Source organism: Oxyura jamaicensis, chromosome 3 (assembly GCF_011077185.1).
Source record: "Oxyura jamaicensis isolate SHBP4307 breed ruddy duck chromosome 3, BPBGC_Ojam_1.0, whole genome shotgun sequence".
Taxonomy (NCBI): domain Eukaryota; kingdom Metazoa; phylum Chordata; class Aves; order Anseriformes; family Anatidae; genus Oxyura; species Oxyura jamaicensis.
The window spans coordinates 58682469-58703579 of record NC_048895.1 but is presented as its reverse complement, the minus strand read 5'-3'; the positions used below and the strand labels follow the sequence as shown (position 1 = coordinate 58703579).

Genomic DNA, 21111 nt, shown 5'->3' with positions numbered 1-21111 from the left:
GGATGCCCATCGCGGCTGCTCGGGCCGGGGGGTGGCTGCGGCTCCCCGGCGGGGGGCGCGGGGCAGGATGCCGGTGCTGGAGCGGTTCTTCCCCGCGGCAGAGCCGGGCAGGAGGAGGAGGACGGGGGAAGAGCCGATGCCCTTTCCCATGGGCAGCCTGCCCGGTTATCAGCAGGGGACCCTGGCCTGGGACTTGCCCGAGATGATCAGGATGGTAAAGCTCGTTTGGAAATCCAAGGGGGAGCTGCGCGGGGCGAAGCACAGAGGGGTGCTGGAGAGCGACGATGCCCTGGGCGGCTCGGCAGGTAGGTCTCCCTCGCCCCCCTGCAAGGGGGCGCCGAGGTGGCGGGGAGCCGGCCCCGTCCCGCCGTGGGGCAGAGCCCCCGGGGGGCTGGAGGGGGCTCAGGAGCGTGCTGCTGGCGGCTGCCTTCCCCCGGCCCGGGGACGGGTGCCGCGGGGGGTGGATGCCACGGGGAGGTGGGTGCCACCGCCGCGCTCGAAGCTGCCGGAGCGGGGGCGGCGGCAGCCTCCGTGCGCCCGGGGCTTCCCCGGCGCTGCCGCCCCGGCCTCGGCTCCCCCGCCGCCGAACTCCACGCCGAGCTCCGGGCGTGCGGAGCGCGTTTCACGCGAGGCTCCCTCCCCCGGGGACTTCCCGGCACGGTGCGATCCGCGAGTCTGCGGGGCAGCGCCGGGTCTCGGGGTGGCCCCGCGCCGTGCCGCTGCCTTCCCTTCACCGCGATGTGCTGCTGGCCGAAGGGCATGTGCGCCTGTAACTGCCTGAACCTCGTGTGCCGGATTTTCTCTTAACGCGGGAGCCATATGGTAGCGTATCAAATGCTTTACTGAAGCCCAGATCAGACTTCTTGCCTTTGCACTGGGTTGTCATGTTAGCCTGGCACCTCTTCCAATTAGCTGATGCTCTGTCTTTCCCCATGACCTACCACATCTCTTGCGGTTCAAAACCTCTTCTATTGAAGTCGGGCTCAGAAGCCTAAGACTGTCTCAGCGTCAGTTGATATTTCTTTTATCCTCCTGTCATCACGCCACCTTGACTTAATAGGCCTGCTGAAAGTTTGTGGCTTGTGCCTTCCGAACTCTGGATTCTCTTATCTCTGCAACCTGGTCACCGACCTCTTCCGGCGCCTTCAGTCTTCAAAGATCACGTCTTCATCTTCCTTTGCTGCTCCACTTATTGAGACTTTATCTTACAGTATTTCATACCAGAATAATTTAATTTCTTATGTACAATAACATCACTGCAGATATTTCAAAGTGCTTGTGTATATGTGTGTGTATCTGTCATGTGTGCATGTAACTCTACTTACAGACTTGAAAAGTAAACCTGTGTCTGTGCATCACTTTTGGCCAAGGTCGGCCAGTTGGTCATTTTATGTCCATCATTTCACATGTTTGCAGGTAAACTAAGAAATGCATGGTTCACTTCTATTCTGAAAAAGGGAAGAAAAGTTTTCAGGCTCCAAGGAAAATCCTTGGAGAGAAGGAAAAACCTGCCTCCCTACTGTTTAGGAATCACTTTGGTTTAAAAGACTAATAAGTGGGATTGTTGTGGATAAAGCAAGGGGAGGTCAAATTGCTCTTTAAGACTTGGAGCAAATCAGCTGGGAATGTTAAGCAGCCAACCAGGCAGATTGAGGTTTGTGTGGTGAATGGTGAGTGTTCAGAGATGGACCCTAATGAAACAAAGTTGAGAAATGCTGCATTGGTTGCACCTCATGTATGAGTAATAGTGGTTTTTCAGTATGCTTGTGTTATATCTAGTGAAATTAATTTCATTAGGTAACAAATTAGATTCACCTTCAGATTCCTGGAGGCAACTAAAAATGTTCATGAATGTACGGAGACAGATTATTCCACTAGCAGGATATGAGTAACTTGCATTTACTCAAGTGGCTATTACTCGTATCCTGTGAAGGGACAGTCTTCTTCATGGTGCCAGATCTGATTTCGTAACCTCAGTTGACTTGCAGCACTACACATCAGAGCAGAAGATGACTGTAGCCCTCAACACTTTAAATACGAATCATCAGACAGTTTGAGTGAACCAGACCTGGGTTGCTGGTTTTTCCTCCTCAGCAACAGTCATCCTAGTAGTTTTCCCTCTTGTGGTTTCATTTTAGTCACTTTAAGTACATTGGAGTACGTGGGAAAACCAGTAAATGCTGAAATCCCGTGAACTTTAGTAAGTGCAAAATCAAAGATTATAGCAATGGGGGGAAAAAAATCATTTGGAAGGATCAGGAGTTTGAGATGCTTGGCTTGGTGGGTGTTTTGTATGCATTAAGCTCCTTAAAAATAAACAAACCTATGTAACTTGCATCTTATAAAAAGGTACTGCTTCAGTAGGAGATCAGGTTTTCTTCAGGTGAAGCTAAAGCAAATAACTTCTGCTTGAGGTACTGCTAGTTAGGCAAATAAAGGTTGATTGTTCAGCAGTAGAGTTCACAGCACTTTCCACATCAAGGGCTTTTTTCATTTAAGTTTGTAAGTGTTCATGTGATAACTCATGTTCTGTTATCACATGCTCATGAAACTATTTTGCTTACAGTAGAGGAGAAGGAAATAGATATGGATTCTGCAAGGAAACTCTCAGGATTTCTGCCTTGCTTGATCATGTTAATAGAGATTCTTCAATCTTAGCAAAGCAAATTCCTTTGACCTAGCCTGAGTGATTGGACCTGGCTTTGGGCTGGCATTTCAGAAAGGAACAACCTTCTTAACCATAGGTAGTGAGGGGGAAGGAGAGCTATATCTGGATGTGATATCAGTTCTGTGGATGGCAATGTCTTGGGGACCCATATAGCCTTATATCATACCACATTCCTATTTCCTGAGGTAGCTATTACAGATCAGAGCTATCTGTGTGTCCTGGGCTCTCAAATTCAAGAACTGTATCTGGGTCCTTCATCTTATTCAGAACTAAGAATAAGGTACTGAATGTCCCTGCAAAAAAAGTGTTTGCAGTACATCATGCAGCTTATGGTTGGGATGAACGAAGAACCCAGATCTCAGAGAGACTGACTGCCTGGGTTTTATGGTCTTCTTTCTTTTTTCTCTTCCAAAGCAGTAAAATTCACATCTTGAGCCCTCTCTTATTGTTGCATTGCTTTTTAAAGTTAGTGTCAATTAAGACTGCAGACCTTTCTCCTGCTCCTGGCCTGCTGTTGCTTAGTAACCCTTTTCTTTCCCTATTTCAATCCCTGACCAAATCAGTACAAAAGTGTGGTTTGGTGAGGACTCTCTTCAGCTGCGCCAAAAGCCATTTAACATTCTCAAATTGGACATGTGATAGTAAGAAAGTGCAATAATGGAACATAATTAATTTGAAATGCGTCAGGTTGGAAATGGGTATAATTCGCTGTCACTCCTTGCAGTGCTTCAAAGATTATTTGCAAACCAATGCTTTTTACCTGTATGTATATATATATGTATTTATTATATATATATAATATATAAATTATATTATTTATTATATAAAATATAATATACAATTATATACACTTATTATATATATATATATATAAAGTCTTGATACTCTTACAACTGAATTATTTAAATATTTCTGCACTGAAACCATGTTGATGCCTAGGAGGGAAATGTGTTCTGTTTATGACCCTAACTTTCTTATCACCCTCTCTTACAGTTCAGCCACAAATTTGCAGATTAAACAAACCTGATCAAGGAACAAGCATAGCTCTGCCTGTAAGACTCTTCCTCATGAAACCTCACAACCTGTTAGATTTACAGCGATCATCCCAGATAACTCCTGTGAGACCTTCTGTACAGTTAGAGCCTTGCACATGTGCAGACTTGCAAGGCTTTCAGAGAAAGTACCATGGTACTTAGAATTATCGAGGCCATTTGAGACACTGATCTCTGTGGGTTTTTGAAATAACTCTGAATGTTTTTTTTCCACCTATCTCGCTCTGTCTGTAGATGTTTTCTCAGAAATGTAGGTTCTGATTCATGCATGCATCACACTCATTGTTAACTGATGAGTCCCTTTGCCATGAGGAGGAAAAACAAGCACTACCACACATCAGTCCTATTACAGTTTGCTGCCGGGAAAATTTCCCCCAGTTATTGGTGTGTCCATTTACTACCCCTCTTCAGTCAACTGCCTTCTTCCCTACTCAGCAGTTTATCTGAACTTCTTGCCATCGTCCTAACTTACTGCACAACAGGCCTTGCTCTTTCAGATCTTACAGCTGTTTGCTGAGCGAGCCTGTGATACACCTGCTAGAGAGGTCAGAGTTAAATCGTGTGTGTGCTTCTTCAGTGACTGCTCAAAGGACTTCCCTAAAGTTATTCACAAGACCTCCAAAGACGTAGTTCTTCCATGATAACCAAGGAAACCTGCCTTCCGCTTCGTTTTTCTTTTGTGGTGAACAACTCTTAATCATGCTGTGCATGTTAAAATAAACTTCATGCTTCCCCATCCTGTCATTACTTGCTGAATCATTTTTAGTAGTGACGTCTTGAAACTCATGCATGCTTTTATAGTCCCATTGCAATAATTAATAACCATAAAATGATTAAAATCTGAATCATTTTATGCCAAATGGTGGGTTAGCTTGGAAAGTACATAGTTTCGTGTATTTGCTGTTGAGCATGTAGGTTCCACAGATGTAGATCCCAGTGATAAATAAAGCACAAAAGCTATCACGTGGCATTGTCTCAGCATCTGACCGGTTTCTTGTGTTATTCCTTAGATCGAAAACAACTTTGTGTCCCACTGAGAGATGCACAGCAGGCAGAAGGGCTGCTTGCAATATCTTTCTTAAGTTAGGTTTTCTTTTCTTTTTTAAGGCTTATGTTGAGACTAGTTAAATCCATTACACTTAGTAGGGACGAAGAATGTGAATTTGATGGAATCAAGGCTACCTGTGGCAACCTTGATTGCTCTCCAGCTGTTTTATGTTGAAATTCCAGCACCCAAGATCAGAAAATGTGCTCTTCTGTATTCTCGTGCAGAGCTGGTTAAATCAGTGGAACAGTGTATGGTGGTTTCCCTAAGAACAGTGAAATTAGATTGTATGCAGTATCACTATCATGTCGTGTATATTTAGACCAAGTGATAAAAGACTTCAAATTCCAAGCACATCAGTAGGTAGTGCTGCTCAAACAGAACTCTTCAGTTTACTGGCTGAACACAGGTCAGTAATATACGTAATTTGCACTTATTTTTGTCCAAAATGCTGTGCTAATTAGAGGACACTAAATCTGGTCACTATTTGAATTCTGGCCCTTTTGAGCACCTATCTCCTTACTTAGAAGTATTTTTAAAATGCTGTTTAGCACGAAAAGTTGAACTGATATTAAAAGACTTTGGTTTTACATCTGTCAAAATGAGTTGATACGTTTGTCAGCCAAGCTCTGGATTTGTTTTGGAGGTGAAACTTTTCACCGAACTCTAACTTTAAGGGCCTTTTCAGGGATTCTTTCCTACTTAATTGTTATGTAAATTTTCTGTTGTGGATTTGTTTGTGTTTGGGGCTATTTGGAAATAAGTGCTAGACCTAAAGTAAACAGAGAAGAAATATCTAAAAATCTCAGCAATTTCTGAATGGTCTTTCACTTTGGCCTTGCTGCCACAATTTTTGTTTGCTTTATTGTGAATGTCGGAAAACAAAATTTGTTTGCAGAAATACTTGGAAAAGCTCTTCAAGCAGCTGTTCAGCTATGTACATCCACAACAGAAGGAAGAAGATTACATTATATAGTTAAAGTTAGCAGATAAAATGTAATTGCCTAAGTTGGATGTTGGCCAGCATGCAGAAGGTAATGCTGCCGGTGTGCTGGGAAAGTGACAGAGTTTTTATTGATATGTCAACTAGAAACAAAGAAGCAGTCTGCTGAAAACTATAAACACAAATAGAGCAAATTCCAGCCAGTTGTAAAATGGTGGAGAAATCTGTTGCTGTCAGTGAAGCTGTGCTAAATATCAGGAGCCAAAAGTGGGGCTTTATATATAAAAAGTATTTCAAAGGGAAAAGCTGCTGCACTGTAATACAAACATGCTTTTGGGTTTTTTATTTTTGTGTGCTTCTTTGTTTTACTCTTTTATCTTTGGTAAATTAACTCTCAAGTGCTTTATATGATATGAAGAGTTAAACTGATAAATGGCTACCAATAGAAAGCAGCAGTGATATTAGCCATGCCTGGCTAGTGGTGATAATTTTCTGATTGCTTAAATGTCATGAGAGAAACATTTAAAATGCATTGTGGGAGCCTTGGTACTGCATCTAGCTTCCAGTGCTTCTAAGACAGGATTAGAGCATTGTATGCAATGTTTGCTATTTTAGCTCTCCTTCATAATAAACTTACTGCTTGTGGTCTGTCGTATTTCTTTAAACTATTTCTTGGAGACATGCATCCCAAACAGCTTTCTGTAGTCCTGCTTCAGGAAGTGTGAGTTTGACTTTCTTGGCAGGACAAGGAAACGGGTGCCCATTTCATCATTTTCTCCACTATTAACTATTATGATTTCCTTCCCAGAACTCTGTCCTCAGAATATCCTAAAACATGTTATTTATGATTGCTAACATGATGCTTTGCTGCTGTCAGATTTCTAAGAGATGTCTTCCCAAATGGATAAACTTGGCTGAATCAGAGTTGTACTGCAGGAGCAGTGCAAGCTTTAGGTAGACTGACAAATCTCACCTGACCTCAGGCTGTTCCTTCACAGCAATTATGCACCTAGTTTGGGCTGTGATGCTGTAAAATATGCTAGTCCTGCTGTCTTCTCAGTCTGGACTAGAAAGTGTAAATATGTAAAAGAAACCCTCTTGAGACTTCCAGCTTGAAACATGCCTTGACATTTGTTAAAAACTATTTAAAGTCCTAACATTTTTCTAAAAAGAGCATTTAAGCCTGGTTAATCATGGGATAAATTACAGTAACTTATGAAGTACTTTTCTAGTTCCTGGTGTAAACTTGCAAATGCAAGACAAGAATGTCTCAGCTCTTCACTTTTTTCCTCAGCTTGCAACACATAATTTCTTCTATCACTGTTATGGCTAGAAACAAACAAACTCTGCATGACAGAAGGAATAAATCCTTTTTATTAACCTCCTGGATAAAATATTATTTCTGCTCTTCCTTGGAGAGCCAGCTATGTTTTTCCTTCTCCCCTCCTTAAATCACCGTAAGTTCGTACAAGTTCCTCATCTTAACCTGTCACCTGCTAGAAGGAGATGTTGTGCTGTGAAAGTTCCTGATGCTACAAAGCTGAACATGGTTTGGTGTCAGGCATATACAAAGAGGAAGTTCAAATGCAACAAGGGTTTATCAGGCTCATCATCAGTAGTATTGCTGTCCGTACATTATTACTGTAGCAGTTGAGGAACAAAGTCCTTTCACTGCTCTTTCAATAGATTATCCTGAAATTCAGGTATCCTCCAAAGTTCTCTCAGCAAATGAAACCTCTGAAATCAGTTAGCAGAGGCTTCTGGCATTCCCTGTGAGTGCTCCCTGGTCCAGGAAAATGAGGACATGGTTCAGCTTTCTCACAGCTTTCTCTTTGCACAGGAGCCCATGAGTTTTGCTCTACACCAAGATGTTCAGTAGCATGAAGACTGCAGAATATGTGTTTTTAACCATCTCTGTACAGACAGGGGACCTTTTGGAGAAACTGCTGTAAACCTCCCCAGCTGTGATCCTTTCTGAAAGGGAAGAGCATAAAGTTCTGTTTCCCTTGGGAGAACATGAAATCCTTTCCTGTTTCCACAGCCAGCTCCGGCTCGTACAGAGGCAGTACCCTTCATACACTGTTAATCTCGGTGTTCTCCTGCTATCCCTGACATAAGATAAGGGCAAAGACCTTTAAGGCCTGCTTCTCTGTGCAGGTGCAGTTAAAGATGCAGCAGTATCCTGGAGGGTTCTGAGAACACACTGTGCTGTGACGGGCACTGTTTCATTCCCAGTTGCTTAAGCATTGTTTTAGGATTGAATGTTTTGTTTTCAGCTGCTGGAATTACAAATCATTCAGAATAACTCTAAGTATGACATGGTAGTGTTTTAACATTGCTCTTGAAAGTTAAGTTGTAAAGTAGGTTCATCTAAGTAGAAGGAATTAGTTTTAAGCTCAGTGGAGCTATATACCAAAATAATCAAAAATAGTGTGCTACACAAATGGGCCATGTAAGTATGCAATTAAAAAGCAAGCAGAATAACTGGAAAATGCAGGCAGAAAATAATTCTTAAATTATCAAAACTTTGAGAGGTGCAGAAAAAACTTTAAGTACACAGTCCACTAGTCTGTTTTTAATAGCTGTTGACTAATTACATCAGTGTCTAGTGCGTATCTCTAGTGAAGTTCTAGTTCTAGTGCTGTACTCTAGTGCAGAAGAAGTGCTTCTCTGAACAAGCTTTCCATTAGCTAAGGGTGGTAGCAGCTATTTCTTTTAGGGTTATCTATACCTGTATCTTGATTATCAGTAGACCTGGTTCAGCGAAGCACCCAGGTGCTTATCCAAATAGCTGTGTGTTTTAAACTTCGTTTGTCCAAACATCTTCCAAACAGTTCATGTGTGCAAAACTTAAGCTGGAAATCTTGTAATTATAGGCTTTCATGGAAGATTTCTTATTTCCTGCTTCCAGCCTGAGTGGATATGCTGCAGGAACAGCTGCTTTCACAGTAATTCAGCAATTTCGTTTCTAATTCCAAATGGAACTGAGAGAATAAAGGGGTAAGAGAGATTGGGCTTCTGTGAAATGCCAAAAAGAGTGATTTGAACCAGCTTGAGTTTTGCATGCAGGTTTGCGTCATTAAAATGAGGTGGGGGGATAATTCTGTATATACTGTTTGCAGATTACTTTGTTCAGGTGATGCTCAAGCACATTAGCAGTGAGAAACTGAGAAAACTGCTTGTGAGAGATGCTGAACTTTCTATATACTGCACAACTAGTCTATTACACTTGCTTTCTCTTCTTCCTGGAAGCCCTAGTGAGCATACATATCATGCTCTCATTTGGGAACTGAAGCTAACTGAATAAATTAGTACTGGCAATAGCTCACGGCCTTCCTTGAACTCGAGTTCAGTGTGTGTAAAAGAGGTGTGTTGCCTTCTGAAACCGCTGGAAAAGAGACTAAACAGAGAAGAATTTACTGCACAAGGGAGGACTGCAACCCTAAAATGGCAAAGGAGGGAGGCTTTTAGGTGAGACAATGTCAGCACACTTTTCCAAGCAAGGTCAGCCTGAACATACTGCTTAGAATCAGTAAACTTACAGCTATGAAGAAAGCAGGGCAGCAAGGAACAGGGGGCACTTCCAGAAGACTTGCAAAGGGTTGTCGAAAGGAATAAAAAAGGAATTCCTTTAGTGTTGCACAACACGCTAGGAAACTGCACTTAAGTTTCATCCTGAGTTCCCCCCTTGTCAATCTAGAATAAGACAGCTATCACTGCTATGTATCAGTGTTGGCACAGCTTTCCCCCCACTTTCTTTCTGTCACGTAGTCCTGCCTTCTTACTGGAAACCATAATTGCATCTGTGGATCAAGGGCAAGGTGACACAGATAAGTGGGGCTTGATGCAGTTGTGCATTGACTCTCAGAGACTTTTTTTTTAAGGAACATCTCGTGAGTTGTGAATTACCGGCTTTTCCTAGCTTCATGCATCTCAGCTGAAGTGACAGAGAAGAGCAAGGATAGCAACTCAAGTTATGGAAGTCTGGGGAGCTCATGTTGAAGACAAGGTGCAGTCAAAATGTTGAAAAGTGAGGGTAGAGGAGCAGTTATAGGACTACAGTAGCTCAGCTTCATGAGTAATTAGAAGGTTTCAGTATGAGAGCTTCTGTTTCCTCCTCAATGCTAGTTAACTTACTGTGGTAGAAGTAAATGGGATGGGAGGATTTAACCGGCTAGTGCAGATAACATACTGTGTGCAAGGTGAAGTGCAGCAAATAATATGAAGTGCTTTAAAACAGAAGTGTGCTTCAAGACCCTATTTTGTCTGGGGAGAAAATAAGAGAATCGGGAGGAAGAGATTTTCCTGTCCTAAGCAGAATGGCATGAGCGCAGTGGTAGGTCCACTGTTCTCTTCTGCCTGGCTTACCTATGTGATGTACTCAAGAGAAATGTATGATCTTTGACAAGATTTCACAGATTTTTGGTAGGACCTGGATGTTCAGGTCTTTGCTAATAATTAGGTCTGAAGTTCTGGTTCATTAAGATACAGGTCTGACTTTAAGTGTCAGAGCCATCCGATTAATGTCAAATAAATGCTTAAGCCACCTACAGAATCCAGCGTTCTGTTTTCTGACTTGTGAGATCTGTAAAATGAGATCATAAAATGAAGGTGCGTAGCTATTAAATCGTAATTATATTAAATAAATGGAATTCAGAATAAAGTTATAACTTCTAACTAGGCAGACTCCACAAATTAATTTAATTTCCCAGTGGAATTGCATTAGAATGGATCTTTCCTACCCCCATTGCCAGCAATGTACATCATTAAATATGTACTTAGTAGCTGGCAAAACAGACTGAAAGTTAAACTAACTTTGATAATAACGAGCTGGAATTCTCATAATGAAAATGCAAGGCATCTTATTTAAATGTTGGCCCCTTGACAGAATCTGCAAACACAAGCCTCACAAGACTGTCACTAATCTTTTCTGTAGGTGCCCCGTAGCCAAAAATGTGCTGATGTCTGGCTTTGCACAGACTGGAGACCTGGGAGATTATATGTTTTGAATAGGATCAAATGACTAGTAGAAGAAAGCGCACTATACTTAGCTGTCTTGTCATACAGACAGAAAAATGTTTTGCATGTGACCTTGTTAGCAGCATGAGTTAAGAGCACCACTACAAAGTAGAGGCAGAGCTACTGAAGCTTACTTAAGATTGTTATTGTGAATCTGTGTTTTTCTGGTCATCTGTTTAACTTTTTTTTCCCTACAGTCACATTTAATCTTAGTGACTTCAAATTTCATGCTGACTTTAGATCAGATAGAGAGATGAGGGTGAGAACATAGAGGAGAGCTAGATGCAATCTCCTGGTCCAGTTCTCCTCCATGTTAGAAAGGCACAGCACCAATTTGTTACAGGGTTCCGTTTTCACCATCACTGTTAAGTCCTGCTTTTCTCTTAGCAGGAATTTGTTCTCTCCTACTGCAAAGTGTGTCCTGGTGTACTCCTCAGCTGCCATGCCTTTGAGCATCCTTCCAAGTTTCTGTGACCGGGCTGACCATTACAAATTAATTCTCTTCTGTTGCAGTACACACCTCTGTCTCCAGCGTTAACTGACTCCCACAGTCTCCATGCAGTCTTATTGCCTCTTCTCTGGTTTAGATATCCTTTTAAAACTTCCCTTCCTGCAGTCTTCATCTCTCCCTAAAGCAGATTTTCACTGATCTTCCTTTCAGCAGAAGACTGACATCCCGTACACCACCACCACCCCACGCACACCTCTCCCTCCTTGTTACAGACAGAATTTTATTTCCTCATCTTTTCCTTCACTGAAGGATGGCACATAGTAGAGAAGACTGTCCTGTTGGAGTCTGCAGGCAGTTAATCTCCACAAACACAGCTTTCACTGTCTTTGTGTAAACAGCTTGTGAATTGCCTCAGAAATATCTGGTCACTCACTCAAGTGAAGGACTCATATTTTTACTGAGGTATCATTCCACGCCTCCTTTTAGTTACAGCAGACAAAGCTACTGGAATGATTGTCAACATGTGAGGGCACTCATGCTAACAACCAACAACTATTTAAATTAGTTGTCTCCACCAGGAGGGGGACATTCTTTTCCTTGGGGGAGCTTCTCTTTTACCTTTGTTCCATAGGAGAGAGTAGGTACCTAGACTTAATTTTCTGTGAAAACCTCATTGTATTACGGATCTTGAACTTGGCAACCACCAAAGCCATATGGCTTGTAGAAGTCAGCAGCTTTCCCAAGTGAACTGGTAAGGTGCTGACAGTAGAAGCTTCTTTGGCTTTAATAATGTTGCTCAAAAGTTCTGTTCCTATTCCCAGAAATCTTTTTCTTTTTATCAAGAGAATGTCCTCAACCTCTTCTGAGCAAGCACAAGTGGAAAACAACAGCAAGACTTTGTGTCTCTCCCATGTTGCTCTTACGGTTTGAGACTGATAAAATAACATAGGACTGTTTGAGCCACACACAGAGGCAGAAGTGGAAGGAGCAGAGATCAAATAATACAAAGCAGCATGATAGTAAAAAGAAAAGCATGTAAAAATATGAATGCCAGACAGATGTTTTGGGGGAGAGTGCAACTAATCCATGGGAAATTGGAACAGTTGGACGACTATTTTAAAATCTTTTAAAAGGGTTTTAACTTTTAACCCAGCAGTTTGACTATACTAGAGAGGAGAAGAGGAGAAAAGAAGAGGAGAGGAGGTAGAGGAGAAAACAAAAATAAGCAGCACTGAAATGAGGAAAGAATGGCTTCTTAAATGTTACCTATGTGGTGCTAAAGGACATCACAAATCTAAATAGCCTATTTTACTTGAGTGCAGTATAAATCAAAAGCTTCTTTGGAGCTAAATGTATATCACCTCCACTGCAGGCTCTCATCCCTGAGGATGACAGAAGAAAATGCTTTCTTTAAGGATTGATGTGGGTGAATAGATGTCTCTGGCCTTTTGGAGGGGGAAGAGAGTAGCTTATTCTGAGTTTACTGTTTTGGGCAAATTTATGAAGGAAACAGGGGTTGGCAGAAGGTAGTCAGTGTACAGGAGACGACAATGCACAGAAGAGGTGGCATTCTGTCCTTTGGGGACAGCAGTAATGTTTTTTTTTTGTCTTTGGGTGGAAAAATTAAAACTATTTTCTCCGTTGGTTCTCTCCGTCTGTTATCAAATGTAAAATCTGCAAACACAGAAGTTACAATGGAACCAGGGAAGAGCTGGGCAAATATTTAATTTTGCCGTCTCTGTTTACAGGATGTTTCCACAAATTAAGAAACACGGGGGAAATTATACCAAAAAAAAATAAAAAATAAAAAATAAAGCTGCCTGCCAGGTCCTGTTCTAGAGACTGGAGTGGTGTATGTATCTTCCTGCCTGGTTTGGGTGGAAAGCCACACACTGCATGGGCAGCTGTAAGAGGCAAGAAGTCCGGCTGGCTGAGCTGCAGAGTGCGATTATCCTAAATCACCAGTGACAGGCCCCAAAAATGCAACCTGCAAACTGTTACCAGGAGAGCTGCCTTTCAAAGGGCAGCCTCCACTGCTTGAAAAGATAGCTGGGAGAGGAGGGAGGTGAGTGGGTGACCGCTGCAGAAGGTTTTATTTGCTAGTCTGCCCTAAGATGCAGAGTGGGGGAGGGAACCGACTTTCTTCTGCTTCCTTTTTAGCTGCTGAAGGCATGAACTGGTTTACAGGAAAGGTGCTAGTTTTTTTGGGGGGGGTGGGGAACAAAGACTCTGTGTGTAACTTAATGCCTCGCTGGGGAAGTCAGCTAGTATTTAGAGCTCTCAGATGCCAGCGTGCAACAGATCAGAAATGAGCTTGGAGTGTCAGCCGTCAAAATACATGCAGAAACCACTTTAAGGAAGCATGAATTATGGATGAGGCTCTCAGGAGCTGCTCAGGGCTAGCAGTGTTGACATGTCACAGGTGATCTGTGCCTGGGATCGGTGGTGGTCTGGTGGAGCCTTCTTGCTGTGTGGCACAGGGTTACGTCTCCTGGGCTGCAGGAAGACGTGAAGATTGAAAGCAGGCCTGCGTCTCCAGCTCAGGCTGCTCGATGCATCTCGAATAGGTTCGCGCAGAGTTGATCGGGGCTGCAAACGGGGAATCAAAAGGAACAGTCTTCTTTTCGTGCCGATGCAGACCTCTTTGTACAACTTCAGGCAGGAGAGACTTTGAGCTGCGGTGGCAGCTTTCCAGGAGCTAATAAGAACTTGAAATAGAGCCCAAGCCTTAAACACACTTTATTTGCGCTCGGAGTGGCGGCTTTTCTTACTTCTGTAATTCAACAAGAAAAAGCTTACAATCTTGTCTTCAAGTTTCTAGCTTTGAAACTCAGAGAGCCTTCATATTAATGAAATGATAAGATGGGGACCATTCCTCCTCATTCTGGACTCCTGTCAGGGATGCTCTCTGGTGCAGAGGGTAGACCTACCAGTGAAGTGAAAACAGAGTTTTTCCCTTCATGTCCTATGAAGTTCACCTCCGAAACAACGCCGGAGAATGCGGATATGGATGCATAATAGCTTTGGAAAACACTGTGGTAGTTTCAAGTTTCTGCCCCACAAGTTCCTTAAGTTAAAAAGCTGATTCTGCGTTGAGGGAGTGTTGAGGGAGTCGAGAAGTACTTGCATGTTCCTTCAGCCTAGCAGAGCTGCAGGGATGGGGCTTTTGGCAGAAGTTTCATCATAAAACAATATACACTTTGAAAACGATCACCTTATCTTCTTCTGCCTTCATATAACAACTTTATCCTTGAAGTTTGGTGCCTGCCTCAAAAATTGTGCTATTGAAAGCAGTGGCCTGTTAGGAAGACCAGCTACAGGCATGGTTGTTGTCACAGAACAGACTGGGCCCCATATTTTGTAACTGACTCAACCTAGAAACCTGCCCAATTTCACAGTTTGGCAATTCAACCAGAAGGGAAAGTTTTTCACCATCTGACCCCATTTTGGCTGCCTAAGACCCAGTAAATCACAAAGTAGAGCCAAAGTTGTGGTTAAGAATCACTCAGCTGAAGCTCTGATCCTTCCTTAGAAACACTTAATTTACTGATGTTATAGCAGTAAAGCAAATAGCTTTTTTCTTTTTTTTTTTAATTTGCCTTTTGAAACTTTTAAAACAAGGAAGAGTAAAATGGCAATTGGCCAGAAAAGCTGAGATCTTGGGTAAAACAACACACAAATCAGTTTTGACATGTTATTGAAGGAATTAATGGTGCTCATCCCCACAAGTTCACATGTACATCTAATTCAACTAATCAAATATTTACAATATCTCTTGACTGCTGATCTGAAATTTATGATGTTTGTAGAGATGCATGTTATTCTACAGAACGAGTTCAGAAAAATTGACAAAGTTCAAGATAGTTGTTCAATCTTTCTTTAATAAAGGTTTCTCCCTTTCAGCAGTCTGTTCTTAAGGCCCACCCTGCTCCACTTCACACTAGCAAATGAGGCACAGAGAAGAGCGGAGCCTGCCAGGGCCTCTTGGAGTTTCATGAGGAACCGAGGCATGATTAGAAAGTGGAAAAAGGAGAGACCAGGAACTTTTATGTGTCAGTGAGAAAGGATGGGAGTTTTAGAGACGCGTGTATGTGGAACTTGAGCCAAGAAAAAAAAAAAAAAAAAAGGTTTAAGCTTTTGAAGATCTAGCTTCTGTTCTTAGGCATGATAGAAATAAAAAACCTAATTGAGCAATAAAACGTGCTTATTGGAGTTGGCTAGGGTGTGATCCGTTGTAAAAGATTACTAACAAGAAGATGAGGGATTTTTCTTCTGTGGCAGAGGAAACTAAAGGAATGTAAAATAGGCATCGTAATACACTCACAAGCATTTGAAATGCATATGTGTGTAATATCCTCTTTTGTACCCTTTACCTTCTTTCTGACTTTTGATATCATAAAACATATCCACAGATAAGGTGAAGAAGGGAGAAACAAAACCTCAGCTCTTGGGACAAGCAGTAACTTCACTGTCACTTCTGTGTGTCAATGTTGCTTTGGGTGTTTTCAGTGGTCTTGTTTCTGAAATGCTGATAAATTGTGTCAGGCAGGACTTTTTGATCTGTGATAATCTTATAGCTAAGGAAAACATCCAGAGTGAAAAGTATTCCTCATCCCTTACAGTTCATATTGCTGTAAAACCTGCTCATGGATATTGCTCTGTTGTGCATCCTATATATGCATGCTCTATTGTGCTAGCACAGGTGGGGAAAAAAAAAAAAAGTTATTAGGTTCAGAAAACTGAAAAGAAAATCTAAACAAACAAATGTAATCAATGGATGTGTTGATTTGTAATACTGACCACTTTGCTGAGCTGTAAGTAGTTGCAGAACTGGATTTTAAGGAGAGACTGAAGGAAACCAAGTTACTCGATTGCCACAGATATCCTGCTCTGTTCCTGTAAGAGAACATAAACCAACAACTAATAATAATAATAATAATAAAGTTTTATTAACTGTTGGAAGAATTATTTTTATCAGTGTTTCCCAATAAAATTGAAGTGACTTAATTCCCAAACTTTCTTTCAAAAAAGGCATTTTTTCAGACTGTTGGAAGTTGGCCACTATGTGTGTCTGTAACACATTAGGCACTGTTTTTCAAAACACCTTGTGGACTGCTAATTGGGGTTTGCATAATACCGCAAAATTGCAGGCATTCCTTTGAAATAAGTAGGAATGAAAACTGCTTTTCTGGAGTAAAAGAAAAAGGAATTTTTATTTTTAACAAAAAGCCCTAACAAAAATCCTTTGTTCGAATATATCATAATTATTGTTTGTTTTTGTTTCCTGAAGAAATAAGAAGCATTTGAGGAAAAGTTTCTAAGCAGTTTTGAGTTAACACAAGTTCAAGGGGACCTTGTACATACAGTACTACTGTTCAGGCCAAGAGGTAAACAATTATGAAATGCCTTTGAAATGCAGGGTTGGTGAGGCTTTTCAAGGTTATGTATTTTGTCACTGAACACAACAGTAAGTTGTTGAGAGCAATCATGAGTGATACTTATTTATGCACAGATGTGTAAATTAAAAAGTTATAAAATTTAATAGATAGGGGTCCAAATTCCTGTTATAACACTCTGTTGTAGATTTGACTTACCCTATAGGGACTGGAGCAGGGTTGTTTTTTTTTACATTTATTTTTATTATTATAATTAGAGCAATAGACTTGCTTGGTCAAAATTCAGAATTAGTCTACCGTTCAGTTGGTGAAATCATGTGCATCTCAGGCACGTCCCTACTGCTGATTTAGGGCTGTACTGGGTTTGGGCCTGAAGGTGATTTTAGGGTAGAAAGGGACTGAAACATAGCTGACACAAAAAAGCACTAGGCTGCATTCTCTACTTCTGTCCTTTCTAACTGTCTGGTTACTTTCAGCTGTGAATCCTTTTAATGGCTTTGAATTTTCAAAATGTAAGCCCAAGCAAGCTGATTTTGGTTATTTCCTAAGTGTCAGGCAACTCAGTGTTACAGGACAGCAGTGGCAATTCTTAGGAAGGAGAAGCTGGAGAAAGCCAGTATTAGAACATTGCCAGAGAGGAGAGAACTGGGCTTGAGCAATGCCTGCTATGGAGTCATGCCCCTCAAAAGCCACTTTGAGCAACTACCAAGCAAGCCAGGTGAAGTCCCACTTGGTGTACTGCATCCAGGTCTGGGGTCCCCGGCACAAGAGGGACACGGACCTGTTAGAGTGGGTCCAGCAGAGGGCCACAAAGATGATCAGAGGGCTGGAGCACCTCTCCCATAAAGAAGGGCTGAGAGAGCTGGGGATGTTCTCATCTCCCAAGCTGCCTCTTCTGAACCTGGCACTATGCAGAGCCTCCAGTTTTGCAAGCCACATCAGTGATGTCTCTTGCTGACTGCACAAGAGAGAGTCCCATCCAATTAACTCATTTCTCTCCTGAAATCCTGAAAATGCATTTGCAACATCTATCTCATCATGCTCTGGGTGATGTACCCAGCCTGAAAGCCTGAGCATTTATTTCCAAATCTGTTTCACCTCACTGTATGATTCTGTGTTAAATGAAAGAAATGAAAGCTTTTAGGGAAGCAGATGTGCTGGATACAAATAGAGTTGGAAATTTAAACTGTATTTGCTAACTAGAACAGTCTTTTATGGTCAGAAGCATGGTACAGGAAATAATGTTCTAGCTTGGAGAGCAGAGAGGTGCAGGGTAAAGGAGAATTCTTTGTTCTGAGTATCATGTTTGACAGTACTTTGCTTTATATCTAATAAATATTTAATGCTGATATCTAAGCCATGGTATTTCAGATTTTCATAAAGAAGGTTTTAAATGAAAAGTACACATCCTTTGCGTTAATCAATTACAGAAAAATAAGGAGAGAAAATTACCTTTTGATATATCTGGAGCACAGGAGGAGGCGGAAGGATAGATTAGCAGGGTTTTGTTCAGCATTGCCCGTGTATGAAATAAACAACTTTTGACAGGAAGATTGCAAAAAATGAAATCATGGAAAGAATCTGTTGCTAAATGGTAAGCATTAATTTATTTTATTTACCCACCATTTTCCTTCTGCTTAAACTGAGATACATTCCAGTTCTCAGAGATTTTAGTCATCTATCTTTGTCACTGGCATAGTAAACATGTATTTTATTTAGCTTGAATATGGAGGATGCAGTGATAAATGTGATGAATATCAATACCTTGCCTGTCCTTTTGCAGTATGCCATAGACTGCACTGTACAGCTGATGCTGTGGTGCGGGGTTCATACACAAAGATGGCTGGCAACACTAAACAGATAGCACAAAGTGTCTGATGCTGTACATTTTTAACTCTGTACAAACTCTCTTGATAAGAGAGAGGTGAACAAAGGAAGTACAGGAGGCCAGAAGTGGATGAGAGAAAAAATCCTTCTTCTAATGCAAGGTTTTGTCACCAAGCTACTGAACTCAGAAATAATACTGTAAGTGTTCATAGATATCTACTAAGCATGGAGTTTGCCTTAGATTAAAAACAAAAGTAAGAAGAGTAAAAAAGTCTCTCCAGAAAAGCACAGCATGTACCTGTCTCTTTGAAGCACTGATGAGTAACTAATGAACCTCTCCACAGAGAGGTCGATTTCTTGTAAGTGTAAAGATGCAAATCACAGAAAATATTCATGTAACGACTTGAGCTTTCCTTTCTTACAACTCTGTCTTACTTTCTCTTATCCTGATATAACAGTATAAAGAATGAATTATGTAATAAAAATACACAGGAGGTAAAGTACTTTTGTTCATTCACCTACTCTTTCCATAGAAATTGCTCAGAATTATAAGTAGTGCAGATGCTAGCAATTGTAATTAACTGGAGATATTATGCCAGTATTATGTCAGTATGTCTGCATTTTTTAAAAACTGCCATTTCTATCAATTTACTTTAGAATGGCAAAAAAAGCCTAGAAATTTTAGAAAATTAGAGGAATTTAATTTTTTGCTATCCAAAGAGGTATATTTGTAAAATATACATTACAGTGCAGTTTCCTGTTGCAGACGCACCCATGCTTCAAAAATACTCTGATACAGTCTTTCTTATTTTAAACCCATTTCTTGGAAATTGTAGGGGGGACCCCAAAACACTGATAAACCACATGCAGCAAACAGCATCTTCTAAGGCCTGAAAGAAATATTTTATTTATTTATTTATTTTCCTATTGCTTTCTTACTTCTACAGTTTCTGGGCTTGACCCACACTAGTTTAAATGTATACTTAAACAAAAGCCTGCAAAGAAGTCCTATCTCAATATTATTTTGAGGACATGAAGGCTGCCGATCATGCAAGGACTCTTTAGGTGGTTCTTGACTAGATCTGGACCAAACTAAGTGGTCTGCCTTTGCAATCTACCTTACGTATGTGGAATAGTCTCAGCCATAGATGTGAATTTGCATGCTTGTAGATAAATGTCCTTAAGTAATTTTACTGCTGACCCAAAGGTGATAAGCTTGTTTAATTTATCAGAGTGAATTAAAGTTCTTTACCTAAAAAACAGTGGAAGCTGAACAAAAAGGCCATGAGATGGAGTGTTCTCAGTATTTCCAATCTAGCCAACATGCAATTTAACTTTCTTTGTGACTATTTGCCAAGATCAAAAACATCACCTTTCTTCTAGACTACTAAAGGCATGAAATTAAAGTAAAACCTTATCTCCACTGATGAAAGCTGCTCATTCTAACACTAATTCAATTATGCAAGCAGGACTTTGTATATATACGTGAAAATTCACTGAACACTACCTAACCTTTGTAGCATTCTTCAGTTGGCTGTAAATGTCACGCTGACTCAAATCATACCCCCCACCCCCCGCAACTACATTACTATATATTCAAGATCTATTTTTCATTGGTGTGTTGCTGAAAATTCTCAGTCTCTCTTGTTGCATACAGCTGCTGTGCAGGTGCTGTGAATTAGAAGTATTAGAAATTCATAGGAGTGGTGATTTTTACATTACATTGTGGTACTGAATTTGGAAAGACAACAGGAGCCTTTAAATTAGTATTCAGGAGTTTCAGAGAGCAATGATTTATAGATGTAGTCTAGCCGACAAAGGATGTTTTCCTGTCTTGTAATGGGTTTGTACAGCCTGAAAGCATCTCACATACTGCTATTCAGGAATGTATGAGGGTGTAGTTAATGAACTGTGGTAAGCTGTAAGTTAGTAAATATTCAGATATGGGCATCATACTGTGTAGTTCAATGAATTTGACCACAATTACAATTACGGTGGTCATGATACTCAGTTTCTGAGTATTGACTTCACAAAGCATAGTTGTGTAGTTTTAGGATTTGGTTGCTAGGTTTTAGGTTAACTAGTCAGGTTTAAACATAGCTTACTATGAAAAGCAGCGTTTTTATGATCTTACAGTTTTCCAAAGTTGAGACTGGGAAAGTAAGAATTTGCAGTAAGATAGCATAGTGCAAACTGAAATGTTCTTAGGTAATATTCAGAAAATAGGTTTCTGCTGAAAGCCTATTAAATGTCTTTTTTTCCCTTGGTACTGTTGAATTAATAGCCTTTAAATCAGGTTAGTTTTGTGCCAGATGCCATTTGAAAATGTTTCATCACATCCTTGCCCCAAACAATAAAGTGCACTAACAGAATTTTCACATTATTATAAATTACCCCCAGCACTTAACGTAGTTATTTCCTCTCTATATGATTTGTTCCAGAGTTGTAGTCCTAGAGAACTTTGTTCCTAGTCACTACGGGTCAGTGAGTCAGCTTCGCGTAAAGATGCTTAAAGGTGGTGTAGTTAGGTATGTCAGCTCCTGCTATAGCCAGTGGAAATCTGGTCAACTGGGCATTTCTCTGAGCACCACTACCTGTAATGGCTAACGTGCAAATGGCTGCATTTCAATATGTGAGGTAGTTGAAGTCTTTCTCAGCCTTTAGGTTCTGCTACACTGTGGTGAGGTTACTTTCTGATGGTCTGATCTAG

The 21111-nt window shown here is 41.0% G+C and overlaps 1 protein-coding gene across 2 annotated transcripts in view; it reads left to right on the top strand.

Annotated features, from left to right (window-relative positions):
* PDE7B (phosphodiesterase 7B) overlaps positions 1-21111 on the top strand; it is a 178184-nt gene that overhangs the window by 94323 nt on the left and 62750 nt on the right. Inside the window, exon 1 of one of the 2 annotated variants that reach the window (XM_035319973.1) lies at positions 7-305. The exons of the other annotated variant lie outside the window; for it this stretch is intronic. Coding sequence (XP_035175864.1) covers positions 68-305 — 238 coding nt within the window. The 5' untranslated portion in view covers positions 7-67. Of the gene's footprint in view, positions 1-6; positions 306-21111 lie in introns of those variants that run through there. 2 annotated transcript variants of the gene reach the window in all.